At 30.7% G+C, this 15,555-nt stretch overlaps 2 protein-coding genes across 2 annotated transcripts; both read left to right on the top strand.

Moving 5' to 3' along the window:
• The first annotated feature begins 1,318 nt into the window (after positions 1–1,318).
• On the top strand, positions 1,319–5,059 carry LOC139523988 (tonsoku-like protein). Its single transcript, XM_071318486.1, has 4 exons — positions 1,319–1,486; positions 2,381–2,553; positions 3,145–3,218; positions 4,511–5,059. Exons 1-4 carry the CDS (start codon positions 1,321–1,323, stop codon positions 4,860–4,862), a joined length of 765 nt encoding a protein of 254 aa, XP_071174587.1. The 5' UTR covers positions 1,319–1,320; the 3' UTR covers positions 4,863–5,059.
• Positions 5,060–10,380: 5,321 nt separating this feature from the next.
• On the top strand, positions 10,381–13,023 carry LOC139522452 (tonsoku-like protein). The gene is made up of 3 exons (XM_071315956.1): positions 10,381–10,516; positions 11,108–11,181; positions 12,475–13,023. Exons 1-3 carry the CDS (start codon positions 10,388–10,390, stop codon positions 12,824–12,826), a joined length of 555 nt encoding a protein of 184 aa, XP_071172057.1. The 5' UTR covers positions 10,381–10,387; the 3' UTR covers positions 12,827–13,023.
• The last annotated feature ends 2,532 nt before the right edge of the window (positions 13,024–15,555 follow it).

Genomic DNA, 15,555 nt, shown 5'->3' with positions numbered 1-15,555 from the left:
GTAATCTTAACTTTTACAAAATTGTCTTTTAAACAACGAATGGGCCACAATCAACATTGTGTATCTTGCTTTAAAGATGTGTCTGATGACCTTGCATGCCAACCAACATGCAAAATGGCTATAAAAAGGAAAAGAGGTAAAATTCAAGTTTTTGAAGATTTCATAAAATGCAATCAAAACCTTATGGTCCTATCCAGTCAACGTATCTAAAAATGAAAAAAAAAACTTGAACAAAGGATGATAACTCCAACTCAAATTTTAAACCTATTGAAGCAAAATACAAAACTTCATTAAGTTGCAAAGTGAAAGCAATCTTTTAACTTTATCCTTCGGTGCTCACAAGCACTTTGATTTTGTGTGTTTGCCAATTGGTGATGATGCACCTAGAGATAGGTAAGCGACATAGGTTCTTCAGAGCCATTTAAGAGTGTTGTTATCTGTATTAGGTATTGCATATTTCAGAATCTTCTTGGTGATAGTCTTTAAAAAAGAAATTCCAGAAACCAATAATTTTGTAAATACTGACTTAAATCGTGATGTTACTGCAGCTGAGGAATTCAAATTCTCTCTTTTTTTCTTCTTTTTTTTTCTCAACTGGCATTCAGTCTTTTTCCAGCACTTTGCGTCTGTCTTTGTTGTCTTTCTGATGTTGTGAACCTTAGTAATTTTTGGGGGCCTTTATAGCTTGCTGTTCGGTGTGAGCCAAGGTATTGAAGAAAAGTGGGTAACTTTGTATATGAATTAATGTTTTTAAAGCTGTCTGCTTATGGAAATTATAACAGAAATCTTCAAAAATTGAAAGGGTAGAATGATACTTCATTTACTTGTGGTCATCTGATGAAAAATAAACTTCATAGCTAAATGAATGTTTATAAATATCCTTTATAATAAAATCAGGATCAGTAAATATTGTGTGTAGTGTACTGAAAGTTCAAATCTTAGTCTGATACATTTCTTTACAATAAGAAGTGGTAGTTTTGATTGACTTGAGTAGTTTTTTTTAGTTCATCCATACATGTACATACTAGGTTTTGCAATGACTCTATACAGGTACTCCCTAAACCTTTAATTACATACATAGAAGTCATTTGTAATTCAATGGGTCTTAGAAATTATGAGGATAATTTAAATTAAGGAATTTATTTTTATTATCTTGTAAGTTTGAATGTTACAACAGCTATTTTATAAGAAGGGTATAATGTTTTTAATAGCAAGATCATCTCTTCATAACTTTAATGACTTGCATGCTGCTGTAGTAATCCTTTCATATATTTTGATTTTTTTATTTATTGAAGAAAATATTTTTTATTTCAGAATTTAATGGAGTTGAATTTGAGTTACAATTCTCTAGGAGATTCCAGCTGCCAATCACTGGCTAGTATAGTGACACACCTACCTATGCTGAACACATTGTCTTTATCCTCTTGTGATTTTACTGCTAAATTGTTCCAGCAACACAGAATTAGCCTGATGGAAAGCTTACTGAGTAGGTTAACAATATAAGATTTTGTTTTAGATAATCTTCAGGCTCTTTTACTTCATTGCTTAGTTGTTAAACTAATCTGATAGAAACTTTCAACATAAATTGTAAGCAAAATTTTTTTTAAAGCGGTTACATATTTTTCAAGAAATTTAAAAAAAAAAAAAGGTTGTTCATAATTTTTAAAAACAATAAATGGACTACAAAAATTGGTTTGGAGGTTTTTGATCAGTCATATCATGAATTTTGATTGTAAGATATATGTTAAATTTGATAGCTGAATGAATATTTGATTGGTTGAGACTATCCCAACTATCTCCAAATCTATGGGTTGGAATTTGGATATTTGATCATTTTAAGACAAATTTTAGAACTTTAATGGGGTCTCTACAAATGTTTGCAGTATTTTAAAAGAATTCACTCAGTTCTATTTCAGACAACAAATTGTTGTTCAATGAGCCAAAGTTGTTTGCAAAATTTTACCAAAATCAGGCTACATAGCTCATTTACTGTATATGGAAGTTTAACACAAAGTTGTGGTTAAATCAAATTGAAACTTTTACAAATGCTCATTATGATGTGAACTTTTTGAAATACATGTATATATTTAATAAGAGTTTTGACTCAAATATAAAGAAAATGTACATTTTTTTTCATTATTAAATTTAAGAACACACTTTACTATCCAGAGATTATTTTTCTTAAAAAACATTAATAAACACATAAAGTATAAAGGCAAAGTAATTGTGTAGTGAAAAAGAAATTTTAAAAGTCATTAATTGTTTCCTGCTATTGTTTTAAGGTAGAATATTGTCAAATTTTCATGCTTTTGATGTGTGATTGTAAGTAGTATGCACTCTTAAGTTAAAGCATGAATATGTATAAGATTTTATTTTTCAGATTGTCAGTTGCAGAATTTGGATGTCTCTCATAACCAATTTGGTATGCTTGGTATAGAATTATTGTTAAAGACCATCAATCCTGCAACCATGTGGTCATTGAACATCGACAGCACACTAACATCTGCACCACAATCTTATTTCTTGTTACATATACAGAACTTTTTGTCAAAGGTAAGGCAATTTGTTTTATTTATACTGGTATAGGGGAGATAATCCATGCTGCATTTGTTTTGCCATAATTTCAATCAACGTATTTTCTATTTAGGACTTTACATATATTCTTAGTATATACATGTACACAGTCCTTTTACATATAAAGAAAGAAAAAAAACAGATTGACAATCTGATATGCAAATTAGAATACAGTGATTCAGTAGCAAGAAAAGGAGGAGACACTTATTAAAAAATTATTTTCCTCTGTAACTAATGGGCCAGGTTCATTATAGATAGAGATAATTGTAAGTAACAAGAATGTTCAGTAAAGTAAGATCTACAAACACATCACCATCACCAAAACACAATTTTGCCATGAATCCATCTGTGTCTTTTGTTTAATATGCACATAGACCAAGGTGAGTGACACAGGCTCTTAAGAGCCTCTAGTTTTTAAATTTGCCACTGCAGTTCATATGCATTAGTTAAGTAAGGTGCCAAAGAATTCGTTATTGTTTAATAAATCATTTATAAATTCTTTATTGCAAATCATTACATCTCATTTATTCACGCTGCTGTTTCAATTTATTTATTTTATTTCTGTTACAGGATAAATGTAGCCTCCAAGATTTAAATCTATCTGGATGTCACTTGTCTACAGACCATACAGACTTCCTTGTTAGGTTAGTGTCTATAAATAGAAACTGTGAAATTTTCCTTTGATCTTACTGACTGATAATTTCCTTTTTCACCACAGTAGAGTGAAATGAAAACATATTGTTAGAAACTAACGGTGCTCATGCTGTTGTCAATGAAATTAACAGCATCTTCATAGGTGAAATGGTGATAAACAGATTATCATTGGTAATCTCAACTCAATTACTTTTCTCATTTTGGAAAATCCATCTTGTTGAGATGACCAACGATAATCTGCAAGTCCATATACAAATACACATTGATGAACGAAAGAACCAACACAATAGCAGATGAAAAATAAATTAGGGATTGTTTTAAATACAAGATTGATTGGTGATGTTCAATGACAATTTCAGTGCTTTTGGTGGCCTCTTTAAAAACACTACAGGGAGATAACTCTGTAAAGTCAGCTATACGTTTTAATTACATTGTGTTGTAAAAGAAATATTAAGCTTCTCAATGATCAAAATTGGTGTTTGTCAAATTGACAAAATGGTTGGTTCAAAAATTTTAAAAATTTTATATTTTTATTAAAGTCTCAAAGTAGATACTTTGACAAAATTTTATGAAAATTAAAGGAGCCAAATTAATTTTAGTGAAAGTGTTGGGTACCACCTTAATGGAGGCCAGTATTTTTTGGTGAAGTAGGTGTAATATACAGAGAAATCCATCAACCTTTAGCAGGAAAACTGGCAATCCTAGTAAATCAATCTTGTATTCAAATACATAGAAAAATGATGCAGCTATAAACCGAAATAAGATATAAAATTACCACATGTAATACAAACAAAAGAATAGAAAGGTTCAAATTAAAGTACAGTGTAAACTGTGTTATCTGATACACTGAGGGAGGAGGAGAAAACAATGTGGGATTAAGCAGGGTTTCGAAATACTTAGGTTTTTTCTGCAATGATAGGCATATTTTGTGACCATGAAAATGTGTCCGTTAAAGCAGGATGTTTGAATACTCAGGTGACTGATTAGGCAGGTTACACTATTTAAGTTTAAAAAAAAAAAAGGAAATAAGCACAAGTATGAAAAAGCCATGAACCAGACACAAGTACATATAAGAGAAATTATTTTATGTTATTTCATATTTGATGTCCTGTGATAATGTATGCATGCTAAACAATTTACAGGTTAAACAGAAATGGAACGAAATATTATCCTTTCACTTAGTCATATTAGACTTCTGTAAATTTTGGTAATTGATTTGTTTTTTTCCGATATATTTTAAATGAGTTTTATTTTGATATTGAAATTTAGTTTCATTTTTCAGCATTCCAATAGCTGGTAAAAGTCTCACCTCATTAAATCTGTCAGATAATCCAAAATTAGACAATAGTGTTGTAACACGAGTATTAGAAGTGGCCTCGACAAACAACACACACTTGGAAAAGATTACGGCAGAAGGTTGTGGCATCGTATCACCATTGGATACCATGTTTCTAGATGCCATAAGTGACAAATTAATGTCTGATTATTCTCTTAAATTTATTAGTTTTACATGTAGAAATTTGGACAAAGTTGATGTAGATAGTTTATCCCAGATTTGGACAGAACATTGGAAAGATTCAGCACAAATTCAAATTAGCAGTTCCTTAGTTAGATTGAGTGTATCTAGTACATAATTTATTTGTTAATATAAACTATAAAGTTGTTTTATAAACTATATATATCTTAGAAGATGTATCATACATGTTATAGATTTAGACAAATTATATCATAGTGTAACTTTTATATTGTTATTGCATGTGTTATTTTGTAATTTGTATAGTATGATGATTATTTTTTTACATATTAGTAAATGTGCAATTTATTAAACTCTTGTTTATGTGTTTGTTTTTGCTGCACATCACGGTGCAGAGCTTTTTGTTTCAGTAGACATACACGCCATCTTGAAATAATTACTGATCACTGATTGGTTACTTTATGATGCAGCTGAGAATCAGCAACAGCCATTGGTTTAAATGACATAAAGAATTACAGACTTCCTCATTCAGGATAAGTCTTTAAAAGCCGGAAAATTAACTATGTATATCAGTTCCGATCAACTGTCATTAATTCGTGTTGTTTTATTATGCATATATTGCACACTGAAATTCAATGTTGAAATATCAATTATCAATACACGTGTATTTGCTTGGATAGAGCAATTATCAATACACGTGTATTTGCTTGGATAGAGCAAAGCAGTCCACAGCTTTTAAGAAAGCTAAAACTTGTTAATTTCTAAGTTTTGTAAATGTTGGAGATTGACAAGATGAACTAATGTCAAATCAATTGCAAAAGAGAAAAAAGGTAAAGAGATGAATAAAATAAATTACAAAAATAATGATTCAATTCTAGATTTCCTATTCACAAGAAATATCTTCTTTATTTTCAAACCATAAATTGAGAAAATATCTTACAATTTAAGGTTCTCTAGACGATAAGCACATGAAAATGTTGTAAATGTTTATTTCATTCCTTGAAAAAGAGGGGGAAGATACGACAGATCCAATAATGGCATCCAATTATAAATTTTAAAAGTGTGCCCTAAATTTTTTTAGATTATTTAGAATAGAGAAAAAAAATATAAGTCATTACTTATACATGTGTGTATTTGAATTCTAAATTCCATGTCTTAGGAATAAATCATTTAAAAGGGGGACTCATGCTGTCACGGTTGTATGAAAAAAATTATGTCTATGAGCTGATAGACAATAATCTTTCAGCCAATCAGAAGACTTGTAACAACCAAAATTAAATTACTAAACGATAAACACATGAAATTATACCTGTTTTTTAATCATCTTGAGAGAGAGAAAAAAAAGGAAGAAGATAACAAGGGTCAAATCAAACACTGTAGTACAGACAACACCATGGCTTAAAGAAATAAAAGAAATGAATAGACATCAGTCAAAAAAACTTATGTGATAATATAGTCTGTTGTTAGAACAAATCCTATAATATATTGATAGGTATAAGAAAATTTTAAGGGCCAATGAGACAACTCTCCATCCAAGTTACAATCTGTGAAAGTAAACCATTATAGGTCAACGTATGGTCTTCAACACGGAACCTTGATACACAGATATAAATGAAATTTTACACAGTTGTAAAACTCTTCATGAGTAAGTATACTGAGCCAAAAAAGTTAAGCAACATAAATATAAAATTTTATTTTATTAAAAAATCATAACATATAATTTAATAATAAAAAAATGGAATTATGACATGTCAGAAGCAACATGAATGTTTAACACTCATATTCATTAGGATATTTTTTTGTATGGAGCGCGGGAGGGTCAAAAAGCTGAAATGAGTATAGTGTTATTCAAAATCAATTTCTTGGCCATGCTTTAAGGGCATCAATTAAGGACTGGCAGGCACACCAGCAGCTGCCCTTAGTCAATGCACTACTCTTGTGGCCACAAAAAACTTGTCCCGTGTTGACGTAAAGCGAAGGTAGCGCTCCTCTCTTGACGATGGTTGTTTTTGTTCTACGACATACCGACCTATCCTGTGCTGTTGCAATTTGTTGATATCTGTTTTTTAGTCCCTAAACTGTTGACTTATGCACATTAAATCGAGCCAAGACGTCAGCAACACTCATGCCGGCATCAACCATTCCAAGAGCCATCTGACGGTCATTTTCTGAGAGGCCTGATTGACGCCCCATGCAATTTTTTCAAACGTTTATGTGTTTTTCTTACCAATGGTGGGTTTCTAAACGCTAGTGCAAAAAAAAATTAAATTTCGGTACAGAAGGTAAAACATCAATTACACGCGCAAAGCTGAAATGGCGCGAAATCGATCACCTGGAAAAAAGTACGACTGCTTAAAAATCCAGGTAAAACTAAGGATTATATCAATGATGTTTGATAAAAAAAAAAAATCCAGAAACAACCAATAAAAAATTCAAAAAAAAAGAGTTGCTAAATTTTTTTGGCTCAGTATATATAAAGGAATAAAATTCAGGTTATACATGTTTAAGGGGAGATAAACAAACTTCAATATTTCAGTTTGTGATAATAGTCTCCTGTAAGCACAACTAAACAACTGGATGGATGTTGTGATTTTACACAGTTGTAGAAAACTGCCTGAGGATTTGCATAAAGTAATATAAGCTCAATGTCATTTTGTGAGTTTATTTATGTATGTTTTTGTTGACCCTGTGACTTCTGATACAGAAAGGAAGCCACAGGGATAGTTATCCGGCAGCCGCATTAACAAACTTCTTGAAAATTTAATCTAATATTTTAGAAGTAAGAAGGCCTGGATGTGTATATAGATACCTAATGTTATGAAATTTTTGTTGTCATATTTCTATTGTCCTTGACCTTGTTTTCATGGATCAGTGACTACTTAAAAAAAGGTCAACTATATTTTGGGTGTATGGAATGATTGTAAGGTGTACATGTATTTCTGACTCATTTCTTGTTTGTTTTTTCTGACCTTGACCTCATTTTCTTGGAACATATATAGATATAAGAAGATGTGGTATGAGTTTATGTGATACCTTAAGTGAAACCTTATATTTAGGACTATCAACATACAATCAATGGTCAGTAAAGCAGGCCAAAAATTTCAGTGGATGCACACTTGTTTTAATTTTATTCTGAATGCAGTTATACATTGTATTTGATAAAATTCCCAATAATTTTGACCCATGGCAAATTATATGAAGAACCAGATAGCTTCATAATCTATGCAAAGTGAGGTTTTTTTCACCTCTTGGCGTATATTGTAATCTTAACTTTTACAAAATTGTCTTTTAAACAACGAATGGGCCACAATCAACATTGTGTATCTTGCTTTAAAGATGTGTCTGATGACCTTGCATGCCAACCAACATGCAAAATGGCTATAAAAAGGAAAAGAGGTAAAATTCAAGTTTTTGAAGATTTCATAAAATGCAATCAAAACCTTATGGTCCTATCCAGTCAACGTATCTAAAAATGAAAAAAAAAACTTGAACAAAGGATGATAACTCCAACTCAAATTTTAAACCTATTGAAGCAAAATACAAAACTTCATTAAGTTGCAAAGTGAAAGCAATCTTTTAACTTTATCCTTCGGTGCTCACAAGCACTTTGATTTTGTGTGTTTGCCAATTGGTGATGATGCACCTAGAGATAGGTAAGCGACATAGGTTCTTCAGAGCCATTTAAGAGTGTTGTTATCTGTATTAGGTATTGCATATTTCAGAATCTTCTTGGTGATAGTCTTTAAAAAAGAAATTCCAGAAACCAATAATTTTGTAAATACTGACTTAAATCGTGATGTTACTGCAGCTGAGGAATTCAAATTCTCTCTTTTTTTCTTCTTTTTTTTTTCTCAACTGGCATTCAGTCTTTTTCCAGCACTTTGCGTCTGTCTTTGTTGTCTTTCTGATGTTGTGAACCTTAGTAATTTTTGGGGGCCTTTATAGCTTGCTGTTCGGTGTGAGCCAAGGTATTGAAGAAAAGTGGGTAACTTTGTATATGAATTAATGTTTTTAAAGCTGTCTGCTTATGGAAATTATAACAGAAATCTTCAAAAATTGAAAGGGTAGAATGATACTTCATTTACTTGTGGTCATCTGATGAAAAATAAACTTCATAGCTAAATGAATGTTTATAAATATCCTTTATAATAAAATCAGGATCAGTAAATATTGTGTGTAGTGTACTGAAAGTTCAAATCTTAGTCTGATACATTTCTTTACAATAAGAAGTGGTAGTTTTGATTGACTTGAGTAGTTTTTTTTAGTTCATCCATACATGTACATACTAGGTTTTGCAATGACTCTATACAGGTACTCCCTAAACCTTTAATTACATACATAGAAGTCATTTGTAATTCAATGGGTCTTAGAAATTATGAGGATAATTTAAATTAAGGAATTTATTTTTATTATCTTGTAAGTTTGAATGTTACAACAGCTATTTTATAAGAAGGGTATAATGTTTTTAATAGCAAGATCATCTCTTCATAACTTTAATGACTTGCATGCTGCTGTAGTAATCCTTTCATATATTTTGATTTTTTTATTTATTGAAGAAAATATTTTTTATTTCAGAATTTAATGGAGTTGAATTTGAGTTACAATTCTCTAGGAGATTCCAGCTGCCAATCACTGGCTAGTATAGTGACACACCTACCTATGCTGAACACATTGTCTTTATCCTCTTGTGATTTTACTGCTAAATTGTTCCAGCAACACAGAATTAGCCTGATGGAAAGCTTACTGAGTAGGTTAACAATATAAGATTTTGTTTTAGATAATCTTCAGGCTCTTTTACTTCATTGCTTAGTTGTTAAACTAATCTGATAGAAACTTTCAACATAAATTGTAAGCAAAATTTTTTTTAAAGCGGTTACATATTTTTCAAGAAATTTAAAAAAAAAAAAAGGTTGTTCATAATTTTTAAAAACAATAAATGGACTACAAAAATTGGTTTGGAGGTTTTTGATCAGTCATATCATGAATTTTGATTGTAAGATATATGTTAAATTTGATAGCTGAATGAATATTTGATTGGTTGAGACTATCCCAACTATCTCCAAATCTATGGGTTGGAATTTGGATATTTGATCATTTTAAGACAAATTTTAGAACTTTAATGGGGTCTCTACAAATGTTTGCAGTATTTTAAAAGAATTCACTCAGTTCTATTTCAGACAACAAATTGTTGTTCAATGAGCCAAAGTTGTTTGCAAAATTTTACCAAAATCAGGCTACATAGCTCATTTACTGTATATGGAAGTTTAACACAAAGTTGTGGTTAAATCAAATTGAAACTTTTACAAATGCTCATTATGATGTGAACTTTTTGAAATACATGTATATATTTAATAAGAGTTTTGACTCAAATATAAAGAAAATGTACATTTTTTTTCATTATTAAATTTAAGAACACACTTTACTATCCAGAGATTATTTTTCTTAAAAAACATTAATAAACACATAAAGTATAAAGGCAAAGTAATTGTGTAGTGAAAAAGAAATTTTAAAAGTCATTAATTGTTTCCTGCTATTGTTTTAAGGTAGAATATTGTCAAATTTTCATGCTTTTGATGTGTGATTGTAAGTAGTATGCACTCTTAAGTTAAAGCATGAATATGTATAAGATTTTATTTTTCAGATTGTCAGTTGCAGAATTTGGATGTCTCTCATAACCAATTTGGTATGCTTGGTATAGAACTATTGTTAAAGACCATCAATCCTGCAACCATGTGGTCATTGAACATCGACAGCACACTAACATCTGCACCACAATCTTATTTCTTGTTACATATACAGAACTTTTTGTCAAAGGTAAGGCAATTTGTTTTATTTATACTGGTATAGGGGAGATAATCCATGCTGCATTTGTTTTGCCATAATTTCAATCAACGTATTTTCTATTTAGGACTTTACATATATTCTTAGTATATACATGTACACAGTCCTTTTACATATAAAGAAAGAAAAAAAACAGATTGACAATCTGATATGCAAATTAGAATACAGTGATTCAGTAGCAAGAAAAGGAGGAGACACTTATTAAAAAATTATTTTCCTCTGTAACTAATGGGCCAGGTTCATTATAGATAGAGATAATTGTAAGTAACAAGAATGTTCAGTAAAGTAAGATCTACAAACACATCACCATCACCAAAACACAATTTTGCCATGAATCCATCTGTGTCTTTTGTTTAATATGCACATAGACCAAGGTGAGTGACACAGGCTCTTAAGAGCCTCTAGTTTTTAAATTTGCCACTGCAGTTCATATGCATTAGTTAAGTAAGGTGCCAAAGAATTCGTTATTGTTTAATAAATCATTTATAAATTCTTTATTGCAAATCATTACATCTCATTTATTCACGCTGCTGTTTCAATTTATTTATTTTATTTCTGTTACAGGATAAATGTAGCCTCCAAGATTTAAATCTATCTGGATGTCACTTGTCTACAGACCATACAGACTTCCTTGTTAGGTTAGTGTCTATAAATAGAAACTGTGAAATTTTCCTTTGATCTTACTGACTGATAATTTCCTTTTTCACCACAGTAGAGTGAAATGAAAACATATTGTTAGAAACTAACGGTGCTCATGCTGTTGTCAATGAAATTAACAGCATCTTCATAGGTGAAATGGTGATAAACAGATTATCATTGGTAATCTCAACTCAATTACTTTTCTCATTTTGGAAAATCCATCTTGTTGAGATGACCAACGATAATCTGCAAGTCCATATACAAATACACATTGATGAACGAAAGAACCAACACAATAGCAGATGAAAAATAAATTAGGGATTGTTTTAAATACAAGATTGATTGGTGATGTTCAATGACAATTTCAGTGCTTTTGGTGGCCTCTTTAAAAACACTACAGGGAGATAACTCTGTAAAGTCAGCTATACGTTTTAATTACATTGTGTTGTAAAAGAAATATTAAGCTTCTCAATGATCAAAATTGGTGTTTGTCAAATTGACAAAATGGTTGGTTCAAAAATTTTAAAAATTTTATATTTTTATTAAAGTCTCAAAGTAGATACTTTGACAAAATTTTATGAAAATTAAAGGAGCCAAATTAATTTTAGTGAAAGTGTTGGGTACCACCTTAATGGAGGCCAGTATTTTTTGGTGAAGTAGGTGTAATATACAGAGAAATCCATCAACCTTTAGCAGGAAAACTGGCAATCCTAGTAAATCAATCTTGTATTCAAATACATAGAAAAATGATGCAGCTATAAACCGAAATAAGATATAAAATTACCACATGTAATACAAACAAAAGAATAGAAAGGTTCAAATTAAAGTACAGTGTAAACTGTGTTATCTGATACACTGAGGGAGGAGGAGAAAACAATGTGGGATTAAGCAGGGTTTCGAAATACTTAGGTTTTTTCTGCAATGATAGGCATATTTTGTGACCATGAAAATGTGTCCGTTAAAGCAGGATGTTTGAATACTCAGGTGACTGATTAGGCAGGTTACACTATTTAAGTTTAAAAAAAAAAAAAGGAAATAAGCACAAGTATGAAAAAGCCATGAACCAGACACAAGTACATATAAGAGAAATTATTTTATGTTATTTCATATTTGATGTCCTGTGATAATGTATGCATGCTAAACAATTTACAGGTTAAACAGAAATGGAACGAAATATTATCCTTTCACTTAGTCATATTAGACTTCTGTAAATTTTGGTAATTGATTTGTTTTTTTCCGATATATTTTAAATGAGTTTTATTTTGATATTGAAATTTAGTTTCATTTTTCAGCATTCCAATAGCTGGTAAAAGTCTCACCTCATTAAATCTGTCAGATAATCCAAAATTAGACAATAGTGTTGTAACACGAGTATTAGAAGTGGCCTCGACAAACAACACACACTTGGAAAAGATTACGGCAGAAGGTTGTGGCATCGTATCACCATTGGATACCATGTTTCTAGATGCCATAAGTGACAAATTAATGTCTGATTATTCTCTTAAATTTATTAGTTTTACATGTAGAAATTTGGACAAAGTTGATGTAGATAGTTTATCCCAGATTTGGACAGAACATTGGAAAGATTCAGCACAAATTCAAATTAGCAGTTCCTTAGTTAGATTGAGTGTATCTAGTACATAATTTATTTGTTAATATAAACTATAAAGTTGTTTTATAAACTATATATATCTTAGAAGATGTATCATACATGTTATAGATTTAGACAAATTATATCATAGTGTAACTTTTATATTGTTATTGCATGTGTTATTTTGTAATTTGTATAGTATGATGATTATTTTTTTACATATTAGTAAATGTGCAATTTATTAAACTCTTGTTTATGTGTTTGTTTTTGCTGCACATCACGGTGCAGAGCTTTTTGTTTCAGTAGACATACACGCCATCTTGAAATAATTACTGATCACTGATTGGTTACTTTATGATGCAGCTGAGAATCAGCAACAGCCATTGGTTTAAATGACATAAAGAATTACAGACTTCCTCATTCAGGATAAGTCTTTAAAAGCCGGAAAATTAACTATGTATATCAGTTCCGATCAACTGTCATTAATTCGTGTTGTTTTATTATGCATATATTGCACACTGAAATTCAATGTTGAAATATCAATTATCAATACACGTGTATTTGCTTGGATAGAGCAATTATCAATACACGTGTATTTGCTTGGATAGAGCAAAGCAGTCCACAGCTTTTAAGAAAGCTAAAACTTGTTAATTTCTAAGTTTTGTAAATGTTGGAGATTGACAAGATGAACTAATGTCAAATCAATTGCAAAAGAGAAAAAAGGTAAAGAGATGAATAAAATAAATTACAAAAATAATGATTCAATTCTAGATTTCCTATTCACAAGAAATATCTTCTTTATTTTCAAACCATAAATTGAGAAAATATCTTACAATTTAAGGTTCTCTAGACGATAAGCACATGAAAATGTTGTAAATGTTTATTTCATTCCTTGAAAAAGAGGGGGAAGATACGACAGATCCAATAATGGCATCCAATTATAAATTTTAAAAGTGTGCCCTAAATTTTTTTAGATTATTTAGAATAGAGAAAAAAAATATAAGTCATTACTTATACATGTGTGTATTTGAATTCTAAATTCCATGTCTTAGGAATAAATCATTTAAAAGGGGGACTCATGCTGTCACGGTTGTATGAAAAAAATTATGTCTATGAGCTGATAGACAATAATCTTTCAGCCAATCAGAAGACTTGTAACAACCAAAATTAAATTACTAAACGATAAACACATGAAATTATACCTGTTTTTTAATCATCTTGAGAGAGAGAAAAAAAAGGAAGAAGATAACAAGGGTCAAATCAAACACTGTAGTACAGACAACACCATGGCTTAAAGAAATAAAAGAAATGAATAGACATCAGTCAAAAAAACTTATGTGATAATATAGTCTGTTGTTAGAACAAATCCTATAATATATTGATAGGTATAAGAAAATTTTAAGGGCCAATGAGACAACTCTCCATCCAAGTTACAATCTGTGAAAGTAAACCATTATAGGTCAACGTATGGTCTTCAACACGGAACCTTGATACACAGATATAAATGAAATTTTACACAGTTGTAAAACTCTTCATGAGTAAGTATACTGAGCCAAAAAAGTTAAGCAACATAAATATAAAATTTTATTTTATTAAAAAATCATAACATATAATTTAATAATAAAAAAATGGAATTATGACATGTCAGAAGCAACATGAATGTTTAACACTCATATTCATTAGGATATTTTTTTGTATGGAGCGCGGGAGGGTCAAAAAGCTGAAATGAGTATAGTGTTATTCAAAATCAATTTCTTGGCCATGCTTTAAGGGCATCAATTAAGGACTGGCAGGCACACCAGCAGCTGCCCTTAGTCAATGCACTACTCTTGTGGCCACAAAAAACTTGTCCCGTGTTGACGTAAAGCGAAGGTAGCGCTCCTCTCTTGACGATGGTTGTTTTTGTTCTACGACATACCGACCTATCCTGTGCTGTTGCAATTTGTTGATATCTGTTTTTTAGTCCCTAAACTGTTGACTTATGCACATTAAATCGAGCCAAGACGTCAGCAACACTCATGCCGGCATCAACCATTCCAAGAGCCATCTGACGGTCATTTTCTGAGAGGCCTGATTGACGCCCCATGCAATTTTTTCAAACGTTTATGTGTTTTTCTTACCAATGGTGGGTTTCTAAACGCTAGTGCAAAAAAAAATTAAATTTCGGTACAGAAGGTAAAACATCAATTACACGCGCAAAGCTGAAATGGCGCGAAATCGATCACCTGGAAAAAAGTACGACTGCTTAAAAATCCAGGTAAAACTAAGGATTATATCAATGATGTTTGATAAAAAAAAAAAATCCAGAAACAACCAATAAAAAATTCAAAAAAAAAGAGTTGCTAAATTTTTTTGGCTCAGTATATATAAAGGAATAAAATTCAGGTTATACATGTTTAAGGGGAGATAAACAAACTTCAATATTTCAGTTTGTGATAATAGTCTCCTGTAAGCACAACTAAACAACTGGATGGATGTTGTGATTTTACACAGTTGTAGAAAACTGCCTGAGGATTTGCATAAAGTAATATAAGCTCAATGTCATTTTGTGAGTTTATTTATGTATGTTTTTGTTGACCCTGTGACTTCTGATACAGAAAGGAAGCCACAGGGATAGTTATCCGGCAGCCGCATTAACAAACTTCTTGAAAATTTAATCTAATATTTTAGAAGTAAGAAGGCCTGGATGTGTATATAGATACCTAATGTTATGAAATTTTTGTTGTCATATTTCTATTGTCCTTGACCTTGTTTTCATGGATCAGTGACTACTTAAAAAAAG

Source organism: Mytilus edulis, chromosome 5 (assembly GCF_963676685.1).
Source record: "Mytilus edulis chromosome 5, xbMytEdul2.2, whole genome shotgun sequence".
Lineage (NCBI taxonomy): Eukaryota > Metazoa > Mollusca > Bivalvia > Mytilida > Mytilidae > Mytilus > Mytilus edulis.
The sequence above is the reverse complement of the archived record's forward strand: the minus strand, read 5'-3'. Positions and strand labels throughout refer to the sequence as shown.

What these genes read in the sequence shown, in the direction of transcription:
- LOC139523988 (XM_071318486.1), top strand. Translation starts at nt 1,321, where the DNA reads ATGGAGTTGAATTTGAGTTACAATTCTCTAGGAGATTCCAGCTGCCAA. An exon ending in CCTGATGGAAAGCTTACTGA is followed by an intron (nt 1,487 to 2,380) that starts GTAGGTTAACAA and finishes TTTATTTTTCAG; the next exon opens with ATTGTCAGTTGCAGAATTTG. An exon ending in CATACAGACTTCCTTGTTAG is followed by an intron (nt 3,219 to 4,510) that starts GTTAGTGTCTAT and finishes TTCATTTTTCAG; the next exon opens with CATTCCAATAGCTGGTAAAA.
- LOC139522452 (XM_071315956.1), top strand. Translation starts at nt 10,388, where the DNA reads ATGCTTGGTATAGAACTATTGTTAAAGACCATCAATCCTGCAACCATG. An exon ending in TACAGAACTTTTTGTCAAAG is followed by an intron (nt 10,517 to 11,107) that starts GTAAGGCAATTT and finishes TTTCTGTTACAG; the next exon opens with GATAAATGTAGCCTCCAAGA. An exon ending in CATACAGACTTCCTTGTTAG is followed by an intron (nt 11,182 to 12,474) that starts GTTAGTGTCTAT and finishes TTCATTTTTCAG; the next exon opens with CATTCCAATAGCTGGTAAAA.